The sequence below is a fragment of the Colius striatus genome, chromosome 27 (assembly GCF_028858725.1).
Source record: "Colius striatus isolate bColStr4 chromosome 27, bColStr4.1.hap1, whole genome shotgun sequence".
In the NCBI taxonomy this organism is placed as follows: Eukaryota; Metazoa; Chordata; class Aves; order Coliiformes; family Coliidae; genus Colius; species Colius striatus.
The window spans coordinates 1,610,915-1,623,404 of NC_084785.1; the positions used below are offsets into that span (position 1 = coordinate 1,610,915).

General features: G+C 55.5%; 1 protein-coding gene across 1 annotated transcript in view; it reads left to right on the forward strand.

Moving 5' to 3' along the window:
- Nucleotides 1-5,084: 5,084 nt before the first annotated feature.
- Nucleotides 5,085-12,490, forward strand: part of BIN3 (bridging integrator 3) — a 38,158-nt gene continuing 30,752 nt past the window's right edge. The window contains exon 1 of the mRNA XM_062015920.1: nt 5,085-5,131. Within this exon, the coding sequence (XP_061871904.1) occupies nt 5,124-5,131 (8 nt within the window). The 5' untranslated portion in view covers nt 5,085-5,123. The remainder of the gene's footprint in view (nt 5,132-12,490) is intronic.

Below are 12,490 nucleotides of genomic sequence, written 5' to 3' on the forward strand. Positions count from 1 at the left end.
CCGGTTCCTCTCCGCCTCGCCGGGCCCGATCCGCTCCCTCCCCTCCCCGTACCCCCCATCCCCACGCACCGGTTCCCCACGGCAGAGGTAAGCGGGCTCAGCCCCCCCCCCAAGCCGGGCTGGCAGGGTGATGGTGGTGGGGGGACGGCTCTGCGGACCCCCCCTCTCACCCCAACTTCGAGGGGAAGCAACATCCCAGCAGCAGCTTTTTGGGTTTGTTTTGGGTTTTGTTCTTTGGGTTGTTGTTGGGGGGATTTTTTTTTCGGTTGTTATTTTGTTTCCTTTTGGGGTTTATTTTTTTTTCCATCCAGATGGAAAATTCTTTTAGAGAAAAAGCAGAAAAAAAAAAAGAGAGAGAAAAAGACACCCCAGTATTTTGCTGAATACTTTTTATAATGTGAGATATTTTCTTTTATTTGGTCACTTTAAACCAACCAACCAACCAACTACGGAGGAGAAGGGGGGGGGGGGGGAAAGGGAAATCAATGAGTCCTCTATTTTTTTTCCCCCCCTTTCTCCTTCTGGTATGTGCATGTCATTGCATGACTGCTCTGATTTTTTTCTTCTTTTGTTTTAATAAAACTGTGCTCAGACATTTAAGCTAAACTTAAGCAAAAAGAATACATGAGTTTTAAAGAGAAAAGTATATATATATACAGAAAAAAAAAACAGACAAAAAAATCATCATCTTTGTTGCCAAAAGGTCGTGCTATCCAGGTTTGATGTCTGCATGTGAAAAAAGAAAACCCCACACACACACACACACACAAACACACAAAGAAAAGAAACAAAACCACGTTAAATAAGTATAGAAAGGGGGAAAAAAAAAGAGGGAAGAATTAAAAGAGGAGAAGAATGCAGCTTAATTTCTATGAACAGAAAGGAACAATATCAAAGAAAAACACAAAACAAAACAAACCACGATCAGGTTTAACCACACAAACCTAAGGGAATGATATTTTTTGAGAGACTTTTGTATAAAGTTGAGTACTTCAGAGAAAAAAAAAGCCAAAAAAAAAAAAAAGCTCCTACCAGATGTAATATATTTTGTGGATGTTTTTATTTCTTGGATTTATAGTACCTTATACTAAGGTTAAAAAGAAACAAAAAATGATGCTTGATATTGTGAAAAGGTGATAATTTTCACACACATTTCATTTGCTCATTTGTCATGTTGTAATGCAAAGATGCTAGTTGATGCATTCAGCATTTTTAAGGGATTAAACAGAAAAACAAAACCAGAGAAAATCAGAATTATTGAACTGATGTATTGTTGTACCATTTGCACTGTGAGCAAATGCTAATGCAGTAAATATATTGTGTTTGCTGACAATCAAAAGCTGTAGTAAATATCTTTATTTTACCTTGGATTTAAGAAAACAACCAAACCAAACCAAAAGAATCCAAACCAAACTACACTGGTTTGGGAAAAGCCAGGGAAAGGGAGCCTGTGCTATGTGAGGGGGATGTGGAGACGGTTTGAGCTGTGCAGGACGGTGGGAGCTGGGCCACTTTCAAACCTGCTTGTACTTGATTTTTTTCCCCCAGTGTTTGTATTTTCTTAAATGGTTATTTCATTTCTTTTTATTTTCTTTCTTTCATGTTTGTTTAGAGGGGGAGGGGATGTGGTAGAACCTGGTTATAAATAACCCAACCTTCTTCTCAGCCCCCGCACCCGTTCTCCCTTCAGTTCTGTTCGCAGGACACTCGTGGTGAGACCCGCTGGCAGGACGCTGGGTGACCCCAGGAGCTGACAGGTTTCCCTACTCATTCCTAAGGCTACACCCCAAAACCCTCACTCCCCTCCTCCTCCCCTAAACCATCTCTCCTTTGTGTGTTAATTTTGCCCGTGACCCCGGTGCCGTTCCGCCGCGTTGCGTCTGTCGGATAACGGTTGGGCCAAAGAGGATTCAGCCGGTAATGCCCCAATCACCCCGAGGCCACGGCACACACCGGGAGGGTTTTTACCCAGGATGGGTCACTCAGGTTAAAAATAACCCACTGGGTTTCCACACTGGCTCTTGGTATGAGCACGAGGGCTGGGTGGGAGAGATAGCAGCACGAGGTGTTGGAATGTTTGGAGTAGGCGCAGGGGTGGTGGCTTGTGATGGTGAAATCCTTCTCCTGGCATGGAGCTGAAGCCCTGGCTCTCCTGGAGCTGGGATTAGGCTGAGGAGATGCTGAGGGTCTAGCAGGGGGTCTCTTGATCCACACAGGTCTGGTTCTGCTGGGCTTGCTGGCAGTGTTGGTGGCCAGTGTTGGGCTCGCTCGGCGCTCCCAGAGTGTGGAAGCACCAGCACCGCTGTCAAAGTTCTTGCCTTTCAATTTGCATCCACAGCCAGGCCTCTGAGGATCTGTTGCCCCTGCCAGGAGGCTTTAATTTCAGAGAGACCCTGGGGCAGCTGCCCAGTGACTCAGGACACGCCTGGCCCAGCCGCTGATGGCATCTCACGGTGTTGGGGATTTTGGCTTTGGAGCCCATGGGCACTGAGCTGAGCAAGCTCCTGCGTCCCCCAGAGCATGGTTGGGTGGCTGAGCCTTTGGTGACCATTAAGATGAGGCTGGAGCAGTTGCTGGATGAGGTGTGGGGCAGGAGGGATGATGTGGGGCAGGAGGCATGACGGAGGCTCTCTGTGGCACTGGGTCAGGGTGAGCTCTTCCCTCGGTCCTCTGAGCATCTTGTGGTCTATACAGCAATTCAAGGCCGTGTCTTGGTTTCAGAGCTGCTGGTCCCTTGTGTGGCTCAGCCAAGCCAAGGAGGATGGGCAGGAGCCAGTGCCACCATGGACACAGTGCAGGGAGAGCTGCCACGGCTCCCAGCAGCGTCTGAGGGTGCTGTGGTGGGGCTGCTGCTGGCTGAGCGCTTCTCTGCCGGTGGCTCGTGCTGGAAAGAAGATGTTGGGGATGCACAGGCAGGTGTTGGCATGGCAAAGGCTGGCAGAAGGTGCCACACCACCGTCGTTGTGCCACGAAGCACCCAAGTTGCTCCAACACTTTGGGCTCCTTCGCTGCAGGCGAGGAGGAAGAGGAAGAGGAGGAGGGAAGGAGCCTACTGGGTGTCAACTGGGCACGGTGGCCCCAGTGCTGGGCTGGGGACCCAATCTGCCACCCTGGCACAGGTGTGCAGTTGGCAGGACCCTCCTTGAGCAGAGCAGGAAGGTGAGGAGCACCCTTGGGTGGCAAAACGCGTGGAGTGCGTGCAGCACCTTGCACGAAAATGTTGGTTGCTACGGAAACACGGCACTTGCCATCCCCATTCTGGGCTATCTGTGTTCTGGGGAGGAGGGAAGGGCTGTGCCAGTCACGTACCAGCTCGACACAACTCGCTGCCTTTCCTTCCTCGACGGCGGCTCTGGGTTCCTGAGGAGGCCACCACCACCTCGCTTCTCTCTGCTGAGGGGCTTCGGGGCTTTGCAAGCTGTTGTTGAAAGCCAAGAGCTCTCCACAGGATGGGATTTGCCTCTGAGGAGGAGCACCAAGAGCTGAGAGATCCCGTCCTCAGGGCTGTGAACGATGAGGACCCGCATCCAGAACCTTCTGGTTTGCAGCTGGTGGACCTCGATGCCACAGATGTCAGTGGGATCCCTTCCTGATCTCAGCCTCAGGCCACTGGCTCAGCCTGTCCTGCTGCCCCAGCAGGAGACATCATCTGCAGAAGGTCTGAATGGTTCCTGCATCGCCTGACCCTCATCTCCTGCCCTGTGGATCCATGTCCCCTTTGTCCCCATCCCCGGTCAGGGTGGCAGGGCCAACCTCTGCTCTTGGCACAGCGTTTTGGAGGAAGCACTCCAAGCCTGCCCCCCTCCTTGCACATGGCCAGGCCAGACCTCCATGGAAGATGCTCCCTGAGCCTCGTGGACATCCAGATCTCAGGACTTGTTTGTCCCAGCTGTGCTTCTGGCCCTTCCTGTGCTGTGTCCCCTGTGCCCCGAGGTGCCAGCACTGGGGACGGCACCCAGGAGCACCAGCGTGTCCCAGCAGGCAGACTGGGACCAAACCCTTCCTGCCACCAGCCTTGCTCCATCCTTCCTCTTCCTCCACGCCTCAGCCGGGGGCACAAGCAGGGTCTGACACTCCATCAGCACCTCCAAATTGGTTCCTTTCCACCGTGCCACCACCCTGCCGTGCAACCTCCCCTCCCCACCCACGCCAGGGATGCCAACACCCGCTGCTTCTCCCCATCCCAGCACAAACTCAGTGCTGGGGGGCTGTGCTGACCTGGCCACCGTGCCCACCGCTTGCCCTCTGGTTGCCCACCCAAATCCTGCCCCCTCCCTCCTCCTTTTCCCCTGCTCCTTTTGGGCTAATCCTCTGTCCTCACTGGTGTCGGTGACACCTTCCCAGTTTAGCATCATCCTCCCTGGCTGTAATTAACCGTGTTTACCTCCACCTGCTAATTGATAAAGCCATCCCTGGCGCCCATCCCGGGCCTCCTCCCGTCAGCCCCGTGCCCTGGCACGTGTCGGCACCAGCCCGGTGCCACCGGGGCTGAGCCCACTCCCCGCACTGGGACGTTGCCCTGGGCCAGTGATGGGGGTCTGAGGGCACCCAGAGCTCGGGGCTGTGTCTCCAGCAGCTCCACGTGGCTGCCAGGGACAGTGCCGAAGCCAGGACGAGGCTTTATGGCCACCAAAACTTCTTTGTTGCCCGGATTTGAGGCGTTTCTCCCCAAAACTGGGATGCTCTTGCCTTTCCAAGCCCACCACACCCCCGGGCCGCCCTTCTGCTGGATCTCCCAGCTCCCCAGGGATCTCTCCACCACCCCAGGGTGCTCCTGGCCGTACCCTCCCCACCCCTCGCCCACCCCAGGCTGCTCCGGGGTACCCTTTGCCCTCGCCCTCCCTCCCTCCTCGCCCACCCGTGGCTTCTCCCCCTCCCTCCCCGCGCTGCTCCCGGTTTTGGGCTGTGCTGTGAACTCCCGGCCGCCTGCTCGGCGTTTGAAGCGTTTTCTCCTTGTTTTACACCCTCGGGCCCTGCCCCGTGACGTCACGCGCCCCCCTCCCCCAGCGACACCCCCCCCCCCGCTCCGGCGCGGCACGCAAGGGGTTAAAGCCCGCCCGGCCGGAAGGGGCGGGGCGAACGCGGCGGCATTTCCGGGAGCGGTGAGGGCCGGCGGCGGAGCCATGAGCTGGTGAGTGCGGGACCCCCACGGCCCGGCCCGGCCGCTCTGCGCCCCTCCCCCGGCCCGGCCGGGAGCTCCACACCGCTCCCCCGCCACCCCTGGCTCGCTGCGGCGCTCACAGCGGGTGGTGCTGGCCCGGGGAGGGGCCCGGCGCTGGCCGGATTTGGCCCCGGGGCTGGCTGGATGGAGGCCGCGGTGCCGGTCCTGAGCGGGCCCCAGGGCTGTGAGCGGGATTGGGCCCAGGGCCGGCCTGGCGAGGGCACCAGTGCCGGTCGGGTTGAGCTTCGATGCTGTTACCGAGCGGGCCCTGGTTCTAGTCGGGTTTGGTCCCGGTGCTGGCCCTGAGCAGCCCCCGGTGGTGCCCGGCCTTGGTCCAGTTGCCAGCCTGGCAAGGGCTCTGGAGCTGCCCGGGTTTGGCCCCTGTGCAGTCCCTGAGCCAGCCCTGGTGCTGCCCAGGCTTGACTCCATTTCTGACCAGGCTTGGCCCCTACTGTAGCTGCTTCTCCGTAGACGGAGGGTGCAGGGGTGTCTGATGGGTGTCTCCTTCCCCATGCCCACAGCAGGTCCAGCCTTTATCCCAGGGAGCAGAGGCTGAGCCCCTTGCTCCCTTCTGGGTGTCCCAGCTGCCCACAGCCAGCCTCACTAACCAGGGAGTCCCCAAAGATCTGAGATGCTGTAAATCTGCCTTCAGCTCCATTAAAATCAAGCTTTTTGGTTAAAACCAGAGTTCCTCCGTGTGTTTGAATTGGTGTGGGTGCCCTGGGGCCTCTGACATGCTGCTGCTTGTGTCTCCCCACCGCTTCTCCTGACTAGTGACACTAGGAATTAGCCTTGATGTGCACAGCTCCTCATCCTGGGAAGCAGCCTAGAGCCAGCGTGGTTGTGAGAGAGGAAGGGTGGGATGGTGTAAGGAGAAAAAGGCCTTTTCCTTGCCTGGGTCTCAGGTCATTGGAGATTCTTTTAGGGGGGATGGGAGTAAGGGAAGCTGTGATCTGGAAATGTACTGCAGTGATAGCAGCTGCACATTGGTACCTGTTGAAATGGGGCCTTTGGGTTCGAAGTCCCCACTTATCCCCCAGATTCCTTTCTGTGCTGCTTTCCTCACCGTGATTACAGACAGTGTCGGTCAACGAGGCTCTTCGAGCTGCTCAAGGCACCCTCCTGAGTTCTGAGGGCTTTTAGAGAGCTCTAACTGGTGGAAAAGGCTTCTCCCAGTCCAGGAGGAGCACCAGAGCTGAAAAAGTAAGAAGGAACTGTGGAATAATTGGTGTGGAGAGCAGAGACACATCCTGTCCTCGCCTGGCCACGGTGACTGTGGCTCCCCTGGACGCACGTGGCCGTTGCTGAGGGATTGGGTGGTTTTGCCTTTTGCTGAGGAGGAAGAAAAGGTCATTACTGGAAGGAGAGAGGGGAAGGGCAGGGTGGGAGGACTGTGCAGCAAGTCTGAGTCTCCTCTTTCTTCTCCAGCAGCGTCAGCCCCTCGGCGTGCGGCGGCTCCGCTTACGCGCGAGCGCGAGGGGCTCGCACCCTTGGGCACAATCGCTCTCTCAGTTTGGCCTGGGCCCTGCCAGCTCTCCCAGCTGCTCCTTCAGAACAGCCACCCTCCTGGGATGAATGACCCCATTCACAGCGAGGGGACCGAAGTTCAGGGCCTCGCTGGCAGGGCTGGGCTCGGTGTGACGTCTGCGCGCCGCCGCCGCACCCAGGGGTTATGCTCCCGCCGGCAGCAATGCCAGCCTGGGGACTGGGGAGAGGGATTGTGCTGAGGTCATGCTCTGCTGCTCAAATGTCAAAGCAAAACATGGGCTCCAGTTGCACCAGGGGAGGTTTAGGTTGGAGCTGAGGAAGGAGTTTTTTAACTGAGAGGGTTGTTAAATGCTGTCCCAGGGAGGTGGGGCAGTACCCAGCCCTGGAGATGTTTAAAAGACACATAGATGAGGTGCTGAGGGCCCTGGGTTAGTGGTGGGCTTGGCAGGGTGAGGTGAGAGGGTGGACTCCAGCAGCTTAAATGATTCCAACCCAAAGGATTCGGTGGTTCTGTGTCTGACCCCAGTGCTGCTGCTCTGCCCTCCCCACAGAGGGAGCTCTGTTCCAGCCCTGCAGGCTGCCAGGTCGCTCACTGTTTGATTTGTGCCAGTTTCTCTCTCTGTTGGACCTGGGGCAGCGTTGATCAAATCCCTTTTCTCAGGGGATCAGCTGTCACAGTTGATGAAGAGGATGGAGCTTCATGCTGAGCTCTGTCCTGCAGAGCAGGCTGGGGAGGCAGCCCCTGACTCTCTCCTCCAGTTTTCCTTCCCTTTGCTCATTACCTGAATTGATTTCTTGAGAGATTAAAGGGCAAAGAGGCTGTTGGCAGAAGCAGGGTGGTACATGCCTTTGTTGGTTAATCCTTTGCTTTCACTTGGGTCAGAGCATTGAAACCGGGAAGACGGAGAGTGAAGAGTGACAGGGACAGCAACCAGCAAACTGGTTGAACATCCCCAAACTCTCAGTGCCTGCACCTAGGCAACTAGGCAGAGCTGTCTTTCTAGGCTGAGCTTTATTTAGAGCAGGAGGAGGCTTGTTTTAGGCAACAGCCTGGCACGGGCAGACGAGATGGCTTTTAAATCTCAGCAGAGCTTGATGGCTTCCTTCAGGCTTTAACTCCATGGGCTGGGGGCTCCTGAATGCATCCACATCCCCCTCACTGCTCACCCCTGGCCCTGTGTTTTGGAAAAGAGAAGGGAAAACTCTCCAGCTACTCGCTTGGCCATCCCTCCTTTTGAAAAGGAAGCAGAGTGATGGCTTTTGTTGTCTCATCACCCTCAGTTGCCACAAGTGTCTTGTTTGTCACCACCTAAAGGAACTTTTTTAAGGCCAAGAAGACCCAAATGCTGCCAGAGCTCATAACCAGGCTCCCCAGTCCCTCCTCTCTGGCTTTCCCAGCTCCTGTGGAGGACTTTACAGAGGGGAAAAGGGATTTGAGCAGTGTGACAGCTCGATCTCGGAGCGCTGCCTCGCGGCACCGCTGCAGCAGCTGCTCTTTACTGGGAGGGAAGAAAATATGTGAGGCAAATGCTGATAGGGAGTGATAGCACGTGTCTGAGTGTTGCACTGCAGCCTCTGAGTGGTCTGCACGGGGGGGCTGTCATTGCAGGGCTGCTAAACCATATGACTCTCAGCAGGGAGCTCTGGTTAAGTGGACTGAGGAGCTGGAGATGGTTTGAACTCCTCAGATCTTTAGCTGTTGCCATTCAGAGTCAATGGGGAGGTGTTTCCTGAAGTGTTTGGGGATGGGGGTGAAGAAGAGAAGATGCCTGGTTGTTGGAGACGGAAGATGAGAGTACAGGGAGGTGGCAGGCACTGCTGGGTTTCACAGATTAAGGGTTGGAAGGGACCTGGGAAGCTCATCCAGTGCAACCCCCCTGCCAGAGCAGCACCACCCAGAGTAGGGCACACAGGAACTTGTCCAGGTGAGTTTGGAATGTCCCCAGAGAAGGAGACTCCACAGCACATCTGAGCAGCCCCTTCTGCTCCCTCACCTCAACAGGGAAGAAATTCCTCCTTGTGTTTCTTTGCAACCTCTTCTGTTCCAGTTTATCCCCATTGCCCCTTGTCCTGTCATTGGCCATCCCTGAGCACAGCCCGGCTCCAGCCTCCTGACACTTGTGAACATGAATGAGCTCACCCCTCAGGCTCCTCCAAGCTACAGAGCCCCATCTCCCTCAGCCTTTCATCACAAGGCAGATGCTCCACTCCCTGAATCATCTCTGTGGCCCTGCACTGAACTCTCTCCAGCAGCTCCCTGTCCTTGTGACACTGAGGGGCCCAGAGCTGGACACAGTATTCCAGGTGTAGTCTGACGAGGGCCGAGCAGAGGGGGAGCAGAACCACTCCATGTGGAGCCTCAGAGGAGGTCTGTTGGTTGTTCATTTTGTTTTGGGTGCTTTGGAGCTGTGCTGTGGCCACTTTGGGCAGAGGTGTGATGCAAACACAGAGCAAAGTGCCAGTTGCTTCCCAGCAAATCAATATTGATGGTTTCCAGAGCCCAAATCGTGGTCAGTGGCATCACTCCCCCTCCTCTCCAAGTTCCAGTGACACCAGGATTTGGAACATGGGATAAAATTAGCTCAGGTGAAGCAATTGCATCCCAAAGCAGTGAGCAGGGTGCTCACAGCTCCCAAACACCTCCCTGCCATGAGTGGTACCTGTGCAAGGTGCTTTACACATCCCAGGATCTTTTACCACAGCCAAACCCAAACACCTGCCCAGCCTCTGCAAACTGGCACCTCACAGAATCACAGAGAGGTGGGCTTGGAAGGGACCTTTAGAGCTCATCCAGCCCAACCCCCCTGCCAAAGCAGCTCCCACCTGGATCAGGTCACACAGGAACGTGTCCAGGTGGGTTTTGAAGCCCTCCAAGGAAGGAGCCTCCACACCCTCCCTGGGCAGCCTGGGCCAGGGCTCCCTCACCTCAGCACCAAAGGACTTACTCCTCCTGTGCCAGGGGCACTGTCTGTGTGCTAGCCTGTGCCCATCACCCCTTGTCCTGCCACTGGCCCCCACACACCAAACACTGGCCCCAGCCTCCTGATACCCACCCTGCAGGGACTGAGCAGCATTGCTGAGGTGCCCCTGAGCTCAGGCTGCTCTTCTCCAGCCTCACCAGCCCCAGGGCCACAGCCTTTCCTCCTCACACACATGTTGCATCCCTTCAGCATCTCGGTGGCCCTGCCCTGGCCTCTCCCCAGCAGTTCATCAGTGGTCCTCACAGAGCTTAATGCCTGGTGTGGGGGGGATTTTCTTGCCTTCCCCCTTTGTGCAGGTAGCTCAGAAGCAGCCTTTGAGTTGAGCCACAACCGTTGTGTTCACAACCATGCTCTAAAAGGGGTATTTTTGTAGCATAGTCAGGGCCTAAAACAGCCTTGCAGAAACTCTGCCCGCCCACGCTCCTGGCGTGAGTAATTTTCTCTTGATGGGTGAGTAAAATATCATTATTTTTTATTTTATTTCTCCCCCCCTCTTCATGCTCATCTTGGAAGGGGTGGGAGAAGCTGATTCTGACAGTGCTTTTGATGTGCTTCATGCTGACACCGCGCTGGGCTCTGCACAAAGTGCCGAGCTACCGGCCACCCCTGCTCCCGAGGCCTCTGCTGCCCAAGCTGAGCAAAGTGCCTCATTCCCTTAGGCTGACCTAAACCAACAGGACAAAAAGGGTGTTTACATCCTTCTTTATTTGTCCCCTCTTCATCCCTTCAATCTATTTGTGGCTCAACACCTCCAAATCGAGGGGGACAGGGTTGAAATCCCTCCTCTCTCCTTGCCCCTCGCCACCCTGTGACCTCCCCTCTCATCTCCGCTGACAGGAGAGCACCCGAAGCAGGGTTTGGCACAGACTTTCCCTCGCCATAAGCTGTTTGTGATCCGTTGGAATCATTTTTTCCCCCTTTTTTTTCCCTCAGCTCTGTGTTTGGAGCGGTTGCTATGAGTTCCTGCGAGGGGGGGAGCGGGGTGGGACGGTGCATGCAGTTGCCATGGACACCGTGTAGTACAGGGATGCTCAGAGAGATTCATGGCTAACCCGAGGCTGCCTGTGTGCCTTTCTCACCTGAGCAGGCCTGGGATCCCCTTCCCTGGCTCTGGGGCAGCCCTCCACAGCTGTGGATTGGAACAGGCTGTCCAGATGGGTTGTGGAGTCTCCTTCTCTGGGGGCATTCCTGTGTGACCTACTCTAGCTGGTCCTGCTCTGGCACTGGGGTTGCACTGGATGAGCTTTTGAGGTCCCTTCCAGCCCTTGAGATTGTGTGATCCTGTGTTTAGGAAGCCTGGAGTGGTGAGATCCATGGTCCCAGGTGCCCAGGGTTGGTCTGCACGTGCACAAGCACCTCACTCCCTGTCAGCTTTCACTTGCTTGCCTCTCCTCAGGTGCTGTGCAGGCTGCTTTCAGCCCTTGACAAGGCTTAGGACCACTGATGAGATAATTACTCCTGCTTCAGCAGCCTTGAACTTCCAGGGAGCCTTGGCTTTCCTATATCACATCACAGAAAGCTGCTTTCCTAACACTGATGTCTTGTAGTGATGCTGATGTGAGTGCAGAAGGCACAGCCGTGGACTCAGACTCAGTAAGAGTTATGAGAATGTAGAAGTTACTCCCTCCCTGTTTGCATCCTTTCTTGGATGCTCCCATGGACAGGACTGGCTGCAAATACACCTCGAGCTGAGTCCTGTCCTGAGTCAGGAGCTTGGGGAAGAGCCTCTGATCACCTTGGAGAGAGTTTCTAGGCCTGTTTCTGGGCATTGTGGAGGACTGTGTGGTTTTCCAGAAGCCCTCAGCACACCACATGCTAAAATCTTTGAGAAGACCAGGCCTCAGGGGGTTGGGGTCACCCAGCACAGGAGGCTTTGAGTGGTACAGGCAGAGAGAAGTTTCTTCCTGGTGAAAGAAGTGAGGTTTTTTTGGTGCCAAAGCTGTGGAAGGAATCCAGGCTGTGCTGGCTCGCTGGTGCTTGGGCTTTCAGGGAGGGCAGGGAAAAAACCCAGAAAGCCCTGAAACTTTCCACGGGAAGTGGACACTGTTGCCACAGCAGGAGTTTAGTTGGTGGTCTGACTGTGCTGGAGATGGTGGTGCAGATAAAAACACCCCGTCACCACCGGTTTGCACCACGCTCGGACCTGCGAGTCCCTGGCAAACGCCGTCTGCTTCCACCACCCCTGTCAGAAATAGTGGTTTTGCTGCTCTGTGGTCACCAGAGACTCTTTTCCTAAGTGTCTGGGTAATTAAGCTCCAAGATGCACGTTGCCCCGGCCTCTTCTCCCTTCCCCTTCCCTCCTGCGCTGCTCCTCCGTCTCCTTCCCCTCTCCTTCGGCTCAGCATCCCCAGGGGCAGCAGCTTTGCAGCTGGGGGTGAAAATGCTTCATGTTTATCCCTTGAAGGATCTTCTGGGGCCTGATTAGGGGTTGCAAAGCGATGTTCAGATGAAAGGTGTTAGTAGTTGTTGTGCCCCGTGGACTCTCTGAACACAGGCCTGGCTCCTCAGCCTGCTCCAGGCTGGGGATGGTGCCAAGGTTTGCTGTCCTGCTCAGCCCAACGTGGCAAAAAGACCCTCACCTCCCTAAATTAGAGATGATTTAGTCTTGATTCATGCTGGCAATTCCTACGTGCCTTCGTTCCAGGGGACTGGTTGGGGAGTGGGAGGGGGAGCTCCATCCTTTAAACCCCAGCTCCCTGCAGACCTCATTGAGCTGTATTCCCCTCCTGCCTGCGAGGTTTGTTTGCAACTCTCCTGTGCATCCAGAGGAGAATTTAAGCTGCTTTTGGTGTGTGGCCCTGGGTCTGCACATGGAAAAGCCAAGTAAATATATGACATTGCTGGGGAAACTTCAGAGAAA